The sequence below is a fragment of the Sturnira hondurensis genome, unplaced genomic scaffold (genome assembly GCF_014824575.4).
Source record: "Sturnira hondurensis isolate 20B ecotype Veracruz unplaced genomic scaffold, ASM1482457v3 Scaffold0008782, whole genome shotgun sequence".
NCBI lineage: Eukaryota > Metazoa > Chordata > Mammalia > Chiroptera > Phyllostomidae > Sturnira > Sturnira hondurensis.
Genome location: NW_028081413.1, coordinates 7,362,701 through 7,377,764, shown reverse-complemented (window position 1 = coordinate 7,377,764; position 15,064 = coordinate 7,362,701). Strand labels below are relative to the sequence as shown.

The 15,064-nt window shown below is 45.9% G+C and overlaps 1 protein-coding gene across 1 annotated transcript in view; it reads right to left on the bottom strand.

The window, feature by feature from the left end:
* The window catches only part of RYR3 (ryanodine receptor 3), a 521,285-nt gene that overhangs the window by 130,104 nt on the left and 376,117 nt on the right, over positions 1 to 15,064 (bottom strand). Inside the window, exons 39-43 of the mRNA XM_037056141.1 lie at positions 14,371 to 14,644; positions 12,707 to 12,821; positions 11,113 to 11,242; positions 9,846 to 9,949; positions 8,066 to 8,201 (exon numbers count right to left, since the gene is read on the bottom strand). Coding sequence (XP_036912036.1) covers positions 8,066 to 8,201; positions 9,846 to 9,949; positions 11,113 to 11,242; positions 12,707 to 12,821; positions 14,371 to 14,644 — 759 coding nt within the window. The remainder of the gene's footprint in view (positions 1 to 8,065; positions 8,202 to 9,845; positions 9,950 to 11,112; positions 11,243 to 12,706; positions 12,822 to 14,370; positions 14,645 to 15,064) is intronic.

Here is a 15,064-nt window from a genome sequence, read left to right as displayed (position 1 = left end):
TGAGCAAACAACTAGAACAGGAACAGATTCACAGAAATAGAGATCACACGAAGGGTTATCTGCAGGGAGAGGGAGGTGGGAGAATGCGGGAAAAGGTAGAAGGAATAAAAAGCATAAATGGTTCACATGGTAGGTACAAAATAGACAGGGGGAGGCTAAGAATAGTATAGGAAATGGAGAAGCCGAAGAACTTATATGTATGGCCATGGACATGAACTACAGAGAGGGCAATGCTGGTAGGAGGGGAGGTGCAGGGCAGAAGGGAATAAAGGGGAGAAAAAAATTCAACAACTGTAATTGCATAATCAATAAAATATACTTAAAAATATTTTTGAATAAATGAGTGTACTGTATTGTGAGTTAAGATGGAGGACTAAAATGACTGTAGGGAAAGCCAAGGGGGACTATGCAGCATTGCATTACCCGGTCAATTATTAGCCTCTGTTTATAAGAGTCTGATTTCTCAGATTTCAATCAGTCCTAAGGACATGACCATATCCTCAATGAAGTCCCAGTGCAACAAGGGAGAGCGCTGTGGGCCCAGCATGAATGAGTCTAGAGATACTCTCACTTAGAGAATCACAAGGCAGAAGGGTTGGCCAAGAGTCAATACCTTTTTTGGTAAGTGCCAACTTTAATATGGCGGTGGAGAACTTGTATAACCAAGTTAGTGAAAGTGCTTCAGACATAAAATCCTGTCCTTAGTGCCTGGGAAGGGAGCCGAACATGTGTCAATAAATTACTGTGACAGAACAGAGAAAACCAGGGGTTATTTGCACGTTTGGTTATGAACCCAACCCTTCACTGAGCCTGTATTACATGCCAGTTGCTGACCCGGGAACAGTGGGCGAGTAGTGAAGAAGAGAGTTAGGCCTGAGCCGTGGAATGCGATGAGTGGAACAGGGCCCATCCGGCAGGTGCACAACCCTGCAGGGGAGCTTCCCAGTCAATCTACAGACACGTGAAAAAAACCTCATATTTCAGATTACACCCAGGTGGGATTAGGTTATTTGTTGCGCCACAGAGCCTGACTGACACAGGGGGGAGAGCAGAAGTGGGAAACCAGTTCCTAGGCAGCTACAGTGGTCCAGGTGGAAAACAGCGCTAGATCGGAGCAGGAGGTGGCCAGCGGAGATGGAGAGAAGTCGGTGTGGGTTTCGGATATCTCTGAGACACTGAATCAACAAAATTTTTGATGAATTGAATTCAAGAAAAAGGGAAAAGGTTGAATCAAGGATGCCACTTAAGGTTTCATTTGAACTATCTACAAAATTGTGCTAGGTAAGAGAGACGGAGAATCTATGAGAAGAACAGGTTTGGGGTAGATCATTATAAATTCAGCCACGATATGTACAAAATTTGAGATGCTTGTTCAGCTGCCAAATGGAAATACAAAGTAGGCCCCTGGGTACACAAGTTCGTGGCTCGGGAAGAGGTAAAGGGTGGAAATGTTCACGCGGGGGATGGTCCCCATGTGTGTGGAACATGAGGTCAAGGGACTCAGTGAAAAGCCTGCAGGGTGGACTGGCGCAGGAACCTAAGAATTCTGGAGACCGGTATTTAATCCCAGCATTGTGCTATAATTTTGCCCATGTGTCTAGAATGTTGAGTCCCTATGGATTCTTCCCTGAACTGTGTTAAATAAAACTTGGGAGATGTGGCAGCATCTTGGAAGGTCTGCTCTGAGAGAGTGGAATCCACCTGTTACATACGGGCATTCTCATGGAGTTGATGAAAATCAATTTGTGAGCACCAGGCTAATATAGTGCTGACATTTTGTGTGAACAATGTCGATGAAGCAATTTTGCTCAGCTTCACTATTTCAGCTCAAATCCACCCTGTTGCTTAGGTATCAGACTTCACTTACCATTCTTATTAATAAAACAACTGATAAAGAATTTCTCGGCATATGGGTTTTGGACGTTTGAGCGCACTGCCAAGCAGCTCAGCCAGCACTGCTGCTGGGAGCTGTGGGGAGAACTTCAGAACAGTTTGCTGAGTGAGAAAAGAACAGGGCCAGACATCCATTCCCCCAGGCGCCGGCTTCCTGGTTTTGGTGCCCTGGGCGTTGATCTGCCATTGGCTTCTTTGAGTAAGTTATTTTGGTGCTGTTTCCCTTTGGGATTTTACAGATGGAGTGTCATTTCCTTGCCTCTGTCTCTCTAAGCCTTTATCTGACCCCACTGACTGATTTCCTTCATCTTTTCAGTCCTAGAGATTCAAGAGGCCCAGGGGCAGAGTGAAGAAGGCAGGGAAGAGGAGACTGCACATGCCTTTTTTGTTTTGTTTTGTTTTTTAAATTATTTAATTATTGTTCAAGTCCAGTTTTCTGTCTTTTACTCCCACCCCAGCCCACCCCCCAGTGCTCCGCACCTCCCTCCCATTTCCACCTCCCCTTGTTTTTGTCCATGTGTCCTTTATACTTGTTCCTGTAAATCTTTCCTGTTTTTCCCCTGAAATCCCCTCCCCTCTCCCTCTGGTCCCTGTCTGCCTGTTCCGTATTTCAGTGTCTTTGGTTATAGTTTGCTTGCTTGTTTGTTTTGTTGTTTAGGTTCCTGTTAAAGGTGAGATCATATGGTGTTTGTCTTTCACCGCCTGGCTTATTTCGCCCAGCATAATGCCTTTTAATCGATGAGAAGGTGTAACACAGATATGGCCCCACTGGCCGTATCTCAAATGTACATTGGAGATATACATTTGCCGTTCTGCCTTCTGCTCTTGCCACCCTCGCCTGAAGTGTCTCCTGACTATACCCCTGTTACTCGTAATAGTCTCCAACTGTTATTTAAATCTTTTACCGTAGGTTAATTTTTTTAAAGTTTGCCTTTTTCCAACTGTACTGTAAATTTGAGAATAAGAACAACAGCCCTGGCTGATGTAGCTCAGTGGATTGAGCGTGGGCCTGCGAACCAGACGATCGTGGTTCGATTCCCAGTCAGGGCACATGCCTGGGTTGCAGGCTGGTTCCCTGTAGGCCAACTCCCAGCAGGGGATGTGCGAAAGGCAACCATACATTGATGTTTCTCTCCCTCTCCTTCCCCTCTAAAGATAAATAAATAAATAAATAAATAAAATCTTAAAAAAAAAAAAAGAACAACATCATACATTTTAACCCTAACCATTCCAGGTCTTTAGTACCAGTCATACTGAGAAATGGTTATCATATCTTCTCTGACTCTAAAACCATGATCAGAAAGGAACCTGCTGACTCTTTCACTCATCTATACAGACTATGCCCTTCAAAGCTAATTTGCTACTTTGTTCTCTTGACCCAAAAAGACTCTTTCCAGCTTTATTGAGATATCGTTGACATATCCTAAAAGATTTATGTCTCCCAGCTCAAAAGCTAATCAGTAGGCTTGCTCCACACTACTCTGCTAAATGACGTCCATTTCTTTCTTCGAGATGTCATTCAATACCTGCCTTCTTGCCCAGGTATTCCCAGATCCATTCCACCAGGCTTCAAAGAGGAACATCATTTCTGGCAGGCTGACAGTCACGTGAGTGTCACTCTGTAGGTGGTGTCATTGGTGACACTTTTTAGCAATTATTCCATAATGTTCCTGATAATTCAACTTAAGTTTGCTCTGTTTCCTGCTTTAATTTGTAAGTGACATCAGAGTAGAACTTCCAGAGCCGGTCTCTTGTCAGTTCTCACAGAATCTCATATAACCTTCACATGCTATATGGTGGATGCCCAAGCTATGGCCACCGATGGCAAAGCTGCCCAGAGAAATCCAGCAAAGCTAGGAGATCCTGTGTTTTTCACAGCCAAGTTTGTCGCCTGGGAAAGACATGACAGAAACACTCCAAGGGACTCAAAGGAAGCACAGAGAAGAAGTTTTCCCTTCTTCTTGGGGACTGGTATGTAATCTTTTGCTTCTTGGAATATATATTAGGAAGGGATTAATCAGACTCCCAAAGTGATTATGGAATTTGCAACAGCAGAGTAAATAGAAGCTTCTGAATTTCATTACTCTCAGAGTTAAACACACCCCGAGGCTTCCAGCAAGCTAATAAAAGCAAAGTGGAGAAAATGATATACTTTAAGAAGTTCTTTTAAAGACAAATCTTGTTTAAGAAGATTTAATATAAATATTAAGAAAGAGTAGTAAAATAATGTTAGAAATAAATTTCCAATTCTGTTATTTTGATAGAGCAAGAGCTTTTGGTTTGGCTTTTTAAAATGTATTTAAAAGAGCGTTAGCACCACTCAGTAATTTAATAATGCCTCAGCTTTTGAAAAGCTCAAAGGAAAAAAAATGCTGTTTCTCCTTGTTCACTGGGGAGACAGTGCGGCATAATGATCTGACTGATGTTTGGTCCCTGGAGCCAGACTTCCCCAGTTCAAATCCTAGCTTTACATTCTACACGCTGTGTGATTCTGGGCAAGGTACTTTCTCTATGAAATGAGATAGAGAAGTGTGCCTATTTCACTGGATTTTTGTACTACGTAAGTTAATACACTTAAAAGCACTCCGAACAGTGCCTGGCATGTGGTTAATGCTCAGTAAGTTTAACCTCTTATCATCGCTGCCACCACCCTCATGACCCACTGTCACCAACTCCACCACATCATTGCTTGCTACCACTAACCACAGTTACCTTAGCAACCTGCTACCACCATCAACCACCCAACTGGCATATCCCACCATCTCAACCACCAGACCCACCATCAATATCATTGCTAACCACCACCATCACCACCCCTACTATCACTCACCATCATCCACCACCCCCACCTGTCACCACCCACCATTACTCACCATCGCCATCCACTACCCACAACCCTACCCCCACCATCATCAACCACCATGACCATCCCCACCATCTACCATAATCACCCACTGTACTTTTATCTTTCACTGCTGAGCAGAGGTGACAAACGTGGCCAGGAAGTTCTTTTCAATCACCTCTTAGACATAAAGACTTAGAAAAGGCTTTGAGATCTGGAGGGATCTATTGATTAGAGTCTCCCCATTTCCAATGCCCTAATGCTCTTGTCAGAATTATGAACCACAGTGACAACTAACACGACTGTGGGCTGTGATTCTGGTGCTGTGCTCCTCCAAGTTCACCACAATTATTGCAGCCGTGATTATTTTTTTAAGCCTCACAACAACTCTGTGAGCTACACACTATTATTATCTCTATTTTATATGGTGTATTAAAAAGCTGGGGCTAGGAAAGTTTTAATAGCTTGCCTAAATTCACAAAGCTTGTAAGCAACAGAGCTGTATTTGGACCTGAGATACTCCACTGTGCAGCCCAAACTCTCCCACATCGCTCTGCTGCGCCACAGTCAATTGTTCTCATTCCTCGACAGGTGTTCGACACGAGTCTAACCTTTTCTTTCTCATACTCTGCATCTCTCCCTTTTTCACTCTCTTCCCTGTGACAGTCTACTCCCCCTACTTCACCTACAGATGATCTGCATGTCTACCCAGTCCCAAACTGTTGGTCCATTGATCTCTATCCTCTAAACCCAATGGAGGGCAACTCTGTTGCAGGGTGACACACTGCAAAATCCACATGGCCCAAGCCAAACCAAGCTCATTATTGTCCATCTCAAACCATTTCCTCTTCTCATATTTTGATTTCTTTCTCCTACATTGGTACCCCTACATTACTAAGCTTCAATGTGAATTCAGTTTCTTTCTCTCAATCTACTCAGGCCCAGCCACCTTCATCAGCACTACCACCAGGTTCTGTACATTCCATCTCTGTAATTTCTCTCAAATGTATCTTCTATACTCCATGCCTACCACCACCATTATAATGCAGAAACCTGTTATCATAACCTGGGCACAGAAATTCTCAGTGGTTCCCATCAGTCTCTCTTTTGTTAAAAAGGTCTCCCAGTTTTCTGCACAATGAATCAAGACTGGATTTTCCAGGTTGGCATTTTGGTTTTCCCCATGATAGCTGCCTACCTATCTTTCAAATCTTACCTTTTACTAGAGTCATCTATGGATCCACCCAACCTCTAGGCCCAGAGGTATCCAACCTTTTGGCATCTCTGGGCCACACTGGAAGAGGAAGAGTTGTCTTGGGCCTCATGTTAAATATATCGTGACACATAATCACAAAAAAATCTCATAATATTTTAAATAAACTTACAATTTTGTGTTGGGCTGCATTCACAGCCATCCTGGGCTGCATGTGGCCCATGGGTTGCAGGTTGGACATTCCTGCCAGACCAACAGAGCATTGTGTTTCCTGAGTCCATGCTGTCCACGCTGTCCATGCTGTTCCCCAACTGCATCACTCACCTCTCCTACATCTCTGTGTCTGGAAGTTTGACACTTTAAAGCTCACCTCTAACACCACTTCCTCCATGAGGCCTTTTCTGATCCTCTCAACAGTATGTGAGTTACCCCTTCGGAAGCCCTCCAGCCCCCTGTCACCCTATTCTAGTGACCTCTGTCCATGTGTCCTCCCCTTACTCGGCTGTAAATTCTTTGAAAGCAGAAGTTAACACCCTTTGCCTAAACCAAGTTTAGTCTTTATATTACAGAGACACAATAAATGTGAAATCAAAATGCATGTATCTTCCTACTGATTGGCTAACTTCCTAGAGTCGGTTGTGTCATGAAAGGGCAAGGCAGAGACTACGCTAAAAGGGCACAAAATAATCTAATAGCAAAGGGAACAGATTAATATTTTGGTCTATATTTTAGTTAAGTTGTCATAGGTAACCCGTAGATGCAATCTAGGTTGAAGCTCGGTCAGTGGGCTCCTTTACTGTCTTAACCCATGCTGAATGACTCAACAAACTCTTGATCTTGACAGCAAACATGGCCAAGATGAATAAATTCATCCCGTCTATTTATACAATTTGGTGAGCTTTATGAATCCTTAAAAATCTACTTTTAAGAAATTCTCTTTAATACCGGAGTAATTCTGTGTTAATTTTTGGCATGTGATCACTTGGATAGGAAGTGGAACCCTGAACCTGGTCCCCAAGAAAACGGAGTTTATCAGTGCTGATGATGACCAGGTAGGGACAGTGAAGAATAGAGAGAGAGAAGCAAAAGACAGGCAATTAAGTACCTGGCTGGATGAGATCCAGGGGATCAAAACACAGACACCTCCAAGTCTGTGACCCAAGCAAGGAAAGGGAAAAACCAGGGAAGGATAAATCATTCACATATTAAGAACAGGGTATATTACAGTGTAGGAAGGTAAGCATACGGGATGGGGTGAAGAGAGACAACAAGAAAAGCACATGGGGATATAGTGATTATACCATGATCATTATATTTTGTCAACATACTTTGAGGTAAGTTATCATCCTTAGAATAACTGTCAGGATTGCTTATTAGCTGCAATTCCTTTCTGTGATCACTTAACTAGCCCAGCTGGATTTGCTGGCCCGGAACATCAAACTGGGAGGAGGGAGAACAATCCTAACTACAATGTACATACAAGTAGATTAGTATCGTAACAGAACCTTGGAAGGCAAGGTACATTTTCAAGCAAGCAAGAAGTCCACTTATTTTATGCAACATTCAGCACATTATACTAGGAGAACTACATAATTTTTGTAGGCTAGGAATTCACTGGAAATGGGAGGTGACTTGCATTAAGAATAATAATATTTATGGTTGCTATAGCATTTGTTTCTCCAGGGAGTTTAGCTGTCTAATGTACCTATTCAGTTATTCTTGATTTTCATTAATTAATTAATTCATCATCCATCCATCCATCCAATTGTCTAAGAATCTGGAGGCACCTCTGCATTGAACTCTGTGAAACAGGTAAGAGATGTTGATAACCCCCTCTGTCAGAGATAGAAGGGGTACAGAGAGCTGAGAAGCCCACACCATGAGTTTCTTGCTGCATCTGGCACTGGAACTTAGTACTTCTGCTGAAGAGAATCATTTGATTATTCTCTCCATCCTTGTCTGGCCTGATTTTCTGAGATTTTTCTACCAGCTGCTACCTATCTGTAGAATCTATCCTTTTTATGAGTAGAAAGCAATTCGAAGGATCTTCTTTTCCTTGTATATATCCGTGACTATGCCATCCTAGGTCGGAAAGGCACAGAACATTTGGGACTCACCGTTCACAAAGACGGCAAACCTCAGGAAGGACAGGTAGCGCTCCCCTTCGATGGGGTTCCAGCCGACGTCAGGGTATCCTTTGGCCAGAAGCATGGGGCAGCTCTGCAGGCCACAGCCTGCCAAGTAAGTCACCACCTGTCGCCAACAGTACAAAAGTAAGTGCCGAAGGTTTTTATGAGATCCTCTAAGGTCAGCAAAATTCTGGGACCTGAAGGGCTTTCATTTCCCTAAAAGCTACGGAGAGCCTAAAACTTTTAAAGCAAGTAGTTTAGTAGATTTGAAGTCAAAACCTCCATTTCATTTTTGTTTCCAAGCAATCCACGAGACTGACAATCACTGTTATGTCTGAGAAAGAGCATGTGCTGTCAACTCCCTGGTTTTCCCAGCACTGGCAAGAGGGAGCTGCCACTTAAGAATATAGGCCTACTGCCCTGGCTGGCTGGAGTGTTGTTCCCTACACCAAAGGGTCTTAGGTTCAATCCCTGGTCAGGGCACATATGGGAGGCAACCGATCAATGTTTCTCACATCAATGTTTCTTCTCTCTTTCTCCATCCCTTCCTCCTTCTCTAAAACCAGTAAACATATTCTTGGGTGAGGATTTAAAAAATAAAAGAAAAGAAAAATAGGCATGCCTAGGGTACCTTTGGGTAGATAGCCATGGATCTAGGCTGGCCATATGCATGCACTTGGCCATGGTATTTCAAGACCAAAACTGCAGTCTCTGCCCGATGCCCAGTGGGCCCTTGACTAACCAGGGCTCCCTACTCAAGTTCTGCATCCACAACAGTTGTTCAAAGTGCGAAGCCAAGATGTTAAGGTTGTGGGTGGCCAATGAAGAAGCTGCAGCCAGTTATAGACCAGGACCGGTAGTGTTCTCTTTGCTTCCAGGTCACCAGACACTCAGCATAAGCTCCCAGCTCTGTGATCATGTGGAATACTAGGGTCTGTCTACCTTTAGGTGACATCAGGCAAGAGCCTGGCAGATAGACATTTTCTTGAAATGCAGTTGTTGTTCTGATTTAGCCTTTGACATTCTTGTGTGCAGGGAGAGGGACACACTGTGCTGCCAAAGCCACATGGTCAGGAGTGATGTCCTTTCGTTTCCCAACCCCTAGGGTCTTTAACCAATGTCACCCCAAGAAGTTTAATAAAAAAGAAAAAATCCCAGGGTCGGGCACATATTAGGTACTCAATAAATGTTCGTCAAATGAATCATGTATTCATTGATGTCAAATCCTTGAAGTCCTTTTGCAAGAATGATGAATCTAAGTCAAAACTCGGTAAAACACCATCATCACACTTTTCTTTCTAAAACTAGTAAGGATACTATTGTGCTTGGAGCTTTTGATCGGCCCTTTAAAATGTCAGGGAAAACATCCATAAAGGCAGGAATGAGGCAGAGCTTTTGGGATTACAGGTATGAGGCATTTCACTGACCATTAAAATAAGTGCCCGTGTTTGGGTGTGTGTGTGTTGTTGTTTAATCTGAAGGGACCTAATTTCTGTCATGATCAACAGAAGGAAGAAACGGCAGCATTTACTGGTCCACTCACCTTCTCTCCCCAGAACCAAACTTGGGAAATTTTCTGACTCTGTTTGGTGTGCTAAGCTGGTGGAGCCACTTGTAAGGGGCAGCGAGTGGTTCCACCTCATCAACCCCTTCACAGATTTTCCCAAGTCCCTGCTTCAGGCCACAGATGCTCTGGTCCGCACTTGCTGGGCCTGGCTGCGCTACCCGCAGGAATGAGCAAGCATGTTGCCTGCCCAGGGCCTGTTACCTTCTCGAGGTCTGGTTCCTCTAAGCCCAGGGCTAATTCATTGTTATCCATCACTGAGGAAGCTGCCACATCCAGCGGAGTGGATCCCCTCATCGATGGGGAGGCTGAGGAAGGAAGGAGGAAAGAAGGAGCGAGAAAGGGACCAACAGACCTCCCCTTGTTGAACTGAAACTGTAGTGCACACAACTTGCCAGGTGAGGGCAGCAAACGCCCCAAACCTGGTTCATGTTGGGGTTCTCTGAGGGGACTGCCTCCTCTAATGTAACAGCAGCTCTATTTGCTGTCCTCTCCCTTCCCCCAGCCCATCATACAACTCATTACTGATTGTGAACATGCATCAAGTAGGAATATCACTTCGCGGGAGCAGCTGGGACCACGAATTTTCAAGTGCTTTTCCACCGTGAAACTTCCTGGGGTTCCTTTTTGATGATCACTTTAAAGACCCAGCTATCACTGAACAACTAAACTCAAAGGACTTGGCTGCTTCTGGGGCCACCACCCAGGATTTAAAAATAGCCTTGAGCAGCCTTAGCTCATACAGTTATCAGGCCACCCTGGTTTCCCTTTGTCAGGGCCTTAGACTAGAATTAAGGAAACCTTCAGGTGGCATTTTACAAAAAAGGTTGGTAGCCTGAGGTGGCATTTGATAAATAGGAAACCTGAGCTATCAGGTTTCAGATTTCAGGTGCACGACTGCGTGTACCTGCATCTGCCATCAGTTTATTTGGTTTCCCTTCAGAACAGCTAATGGGGCCTATGTGTCCCATTGCTTTTGTGATGGTGATTGGTTGACACTGTTTGTCCACATTGCTCTTGGCTAAGCTAGTCTTTCCTATAGCTATGGACAGCGCTGACCGGTTGGCCGATGGGGACAGGCTGCAGCCAGCCTGCTGAGAAGGGTCTGGATCTGTGACCTTGGTCTCATTAGCACTGCCCCACAGACAGGTGAGTGGGCCCCAGACTATGTCTGTAGTTTCAGGCAGCATTTTATACACCTGGTCCCAAGAGAGATGAGCTGAAACTGTGAGGTCATACCAACACAAACCTGTCACGGGTGCTGGCTGGGAGCAACATCGCTACTCAGGTTGGAGAACAGAGACATAGTGTCATTATTTTACCTGTTTTTAGACCAGGAAGGGGCCTTTTTGTATTAAAAAAAAAATCCCATAGGATGCATGTGGCTTCTTTTCTTTTACCTCCTAATTAAGCGCTCAGCAGGGAGCATGTCACCTCTGAGCCCAGATGTGGAAGTTATAACACGACATACCTAGGCCAACACTGCTATTCTCCAGCAGGTAACTTAGATGCTCAAACATGGCCTTCTGATTCTGCCGGCTAATTCGACAGAAATAGCAGAGGAAGCGGCAACAGCTAGCGACCATCTTTGGAAAAGCAATCTGCAGGGAAAAGTTGGAAGCGTCAAGGAAAAGAATCCGTCATGAAGTCCTTCTGGAAAGTCTGGCCTTCAGAGAGTTTTAGGTTAAAGTCTGGCAAACTGTGAACAGTTTGGAAAAACAAATTTTCTCCTTACTTCCAGTTTGTTCCAAGACTTTTTCATACAAGAGATGGAAAGTACACACACAGCTAAGGAGAGGCTTCTAAAAATACTGCCAACTAGTTATAGTTCCTGGAATATCTTTCCTTTGAAGGAAAAAGACATCGAACAAGAACCCCAGTCATCCTCAGAAGCCATGTGAAATTGCACGGTCCTATACCAGGCTGGTTTCTAACTAGGAAGGGGGTGGACAGAACACAGACAGGAAATGTCAGAGGGAGACCAGTGATCACAGACAAATGAGACCCCAAACCCAAGTCCTGGGTGAAAACTGGCCCCTCCGGGTGTGCAAGCCTCAGAAGCATCACCTTCTCAGACGGTGAGCCTTCCCTGGTGACATGTGTTCTCCTCTCCTACAGCACTTGTCATCTGGTCACACACTTTGGCACCATTGACTGTGACTTCTCTGCTGATCAAAGTAACTGGCATCTGCAGGGCCTGGCCATGTCTTATGTTTGATCCGGCAACGCCCAGGATCCCAGGAAGCCCGTTGATATCCCCCATTACACTCCCGGAGGGTGCTCGAGACGTAAGGTTCCTACACCTGCAGTCTACCTGCTTGCTGAGGCATCCTGCCATTTACCGGGGGATGTTCTGGAGAGTCCACTTTCCCAAGGGGTCAGACCAGCAAGTGAGGAGGAAGGTGAGCTTGGCGTCTGTCCTCCCTTCTCACCCCGACCTCTCGACGCTGGCCGAACTGCTTTCCCAGGACCCGGGCACTCTAACATCTCGCACATACGAACACATATGGGCAGTTCCCCAGCTGCTGCCTCCGGAAGCGCTCTGACTCTGATGAGGACCCGAGAAGGTGGGCCCTAAACCTGCCCTTCCCCTTGCCAGCAGGAGCTCCCCCGGTGGCTGGCACGTCCTGGCGGGCTGACCAGGACACCACCAGGAGCCTGGCTCCCAGAGGAACATGTGCAATCCTGAGGGGCACTGCAGGATCATTACAAAATCTCGTCCTCCTTTAAAACAGCCTTCTCCTGACACAGCACAACACACACCGGAGGAATCCCATCTGGGAGGAAGTGGGGCTGCCAAGTACGGTGAACGTAACAGCTGAACCACCCGGTGGAATGAGTGAAAAAGCCCCCGAGCTCCCAGAGCTGAAGTTCTCACACTGGCTGGGTGACATTGGGCGGCATCGTCCCACCTGCCGGCTTCTTCCTGGCACTGTGTATGTCCCTCCCTCTCTCTGGGAAGAGCAACTGAGGCAATGGACATCAGCCATGTGGCTACAAACAAGTCACCTCCTGTGTTCCCACCCAGGGGTCAAGTTCTGGCTAAGTTCTCCCTGTAGCCTTACCTGGGACTTCTCTGCACCCAGCACGTTCACCATCACCTCCATCACTGTCTCGTGCATGCCGAGGACGCGCATGAGGTTGGGGTGCTGGTAAAACACCTTGTTGTTCATTATGTCTCTAGAGTAAGGATCGGAGAGAGACATCAGCTCGGGCTGACGTCAATGCTATGGGAATTCAGGGATGAGAACACATAAATGCGCACACACGCCTAGGGTGCAACAGGGTAAAAACAGGCTGCAAAGGTAATTAGCAGGCACTAGGTCAGTCAGAAGAAACGTGGAATGCTTTCTTAGCTGACTGGAATACTCCATGCTCTTTTATTTCTGCTAAGCACTTGCTTCCCTCTTTGAAACATTCCCTTCTAATGACATATTAAACAGTTGCCCCTTGGTCTTTGTACTTTAAATAGTTTTAGGGTGGCCCAAATCACTGGAGTTCTCTTCCTCCACATACTAGGGCCTTTATTGTTTTCTACTCTTGCCCTTACGTCCCTCTTTTAGTTTTCCGAATGACAGGGCTGCAGCCTTTTTAAAAGACAATTGTGTATTAGGAAGCAGTGAGGACAGGGGTCCTCAAAACCCCACGACACGGTCAACAACAAAATGTAAAAGAAATCGTGTTTTTCGGTCATTCAATACAGATTCACAAAATAAAGCTGCAGGTGAATGTGAGGACGGGAGCAGCGGAGACTTGGCCGTGTGATGCCCCCAGGGTGGTCCCCTCCCACCCCAATGTTGCAGCTGCTAACGGCAGACACCATTACTGGGGCTGTGTCCATGGCATGGGCTGCGGGAGAGGCTCACTTGGCAGTTTTTCTCTTCCCATATAAGCCTTTTCATTTCTGCCGTAAGATTCTCCTTTGGAAGTGAATTTGGGGAAGGCATGCATCCCCCCTAGCCCCCACCCCTGCCCCAGTATCCTCAGAGTCCCTGTTCTGGCCTGGCTGATGGACGCTCCTTTAATCCGCCAGTTCAAGGGCGGTGGGGGGGTGGGGCATTCAGCAGCAGGAAGGCTGCAGTTCTAGTTCTCGGTTTTAGCCAAGTGAAGCTGTGGGCTGAACAGTGACCCGTTCTAGGCCTCGGTTTTCTCATCCGCAAGATGGGAGTGCCGTGTTAGCCAATTAAAGAAAATGATTTTGATGTCTAAAATGCTATCTGTTGAATAATTGTACAGAAGGGACACAAACTGTCATTATGGGTAAAGGTGTCCCTGGACTGACAAAAATGATACTGGAATAGTCCCAAGAAAAGGAAGGTGTGAGTGGCAGTTTTTCAGAGGGCAGTCTCGGAAGTTTTCCAGTCTAAAGCAGAAGTTCTCACAAGGTGTCTCTCTTGTGGGGCTGGACACACTGTCCCTTCCTCTAAGTTTTTTCATTGCTTCCCTGAGGCTATTTTCATCAGATTCAAGCTAAATAACTGTTTTTCTCCAAGACTCCTCTCCATTTCTTTCGGCAATGTCCCTTCACGCTGATTAGCAGGAAGTCTGGCCTCTCAGGTTATCAAAGGTGACTGACGTGACAAGGATGTCACCCCACAAGGAGTGCCTGCAGGAGTGGGCACCCAGAGATGGTACATGATTTGATTCTGGGGCATCCAGGCAGCAAGGTAAGCCAGTTTCCCACGGGATGCTCTCCGGACAGGTGCGCACTGCACCGTGAATGACCTACCCCAGCCCATTGATCATGAGCAGCTCCTCTTCCTTGCCCATCCTGACGCTGAGGAGGCAGCGGATCTGGCCCAGGGCAGCCAGCAGGTTGATGGTGTCGCCCACGGAGGCCTGGCTGATGCTGTAGGTCTTCCTCAGGGCTTGCAGCAGCTCCCCGATGCTGTCATACTGCCTCCGGAGGAGGTTGAACATCATCCGGACGAGGTCTGCATCCTGAATGTGGTCCTCCTGGGCCCAGCGGATCATGGTCTGTGAGATGAGTTCCTTCAGTGTGGCTGGAAGGACAACAGGGAGGACCAGTGCTGTGGCCATCCTGGCTCAGGGCAAGCTGTGTGTGAAGGGGCTCAGCCACTTCATTCAGTTGTAAGGCATATCATTGGCTGGTCAAGGTTAAAAAATTCTCTTTTTTAGAACAAAGTTGGAGGTATCAGACTCCCTGACTTCATATTACACTACACAGTGTAGTATAATCAAAACAGCATGATATTGGTGGAAAAACAGACACACAGACAAACGGAGCAGAACTGAGAACCCAGAAATAAACCCATATATATATATGGGCATATAATTTTCAACAAAGGAGCCAGAAACTTACAATGGAGAAAATAAGTCTCTTTAATAAATGGTGTGGGAAAATTGGAAAGTTACATGCAAAAGAATGAAACCAGACTATTGTTTCTTCCCATGTACAAAAA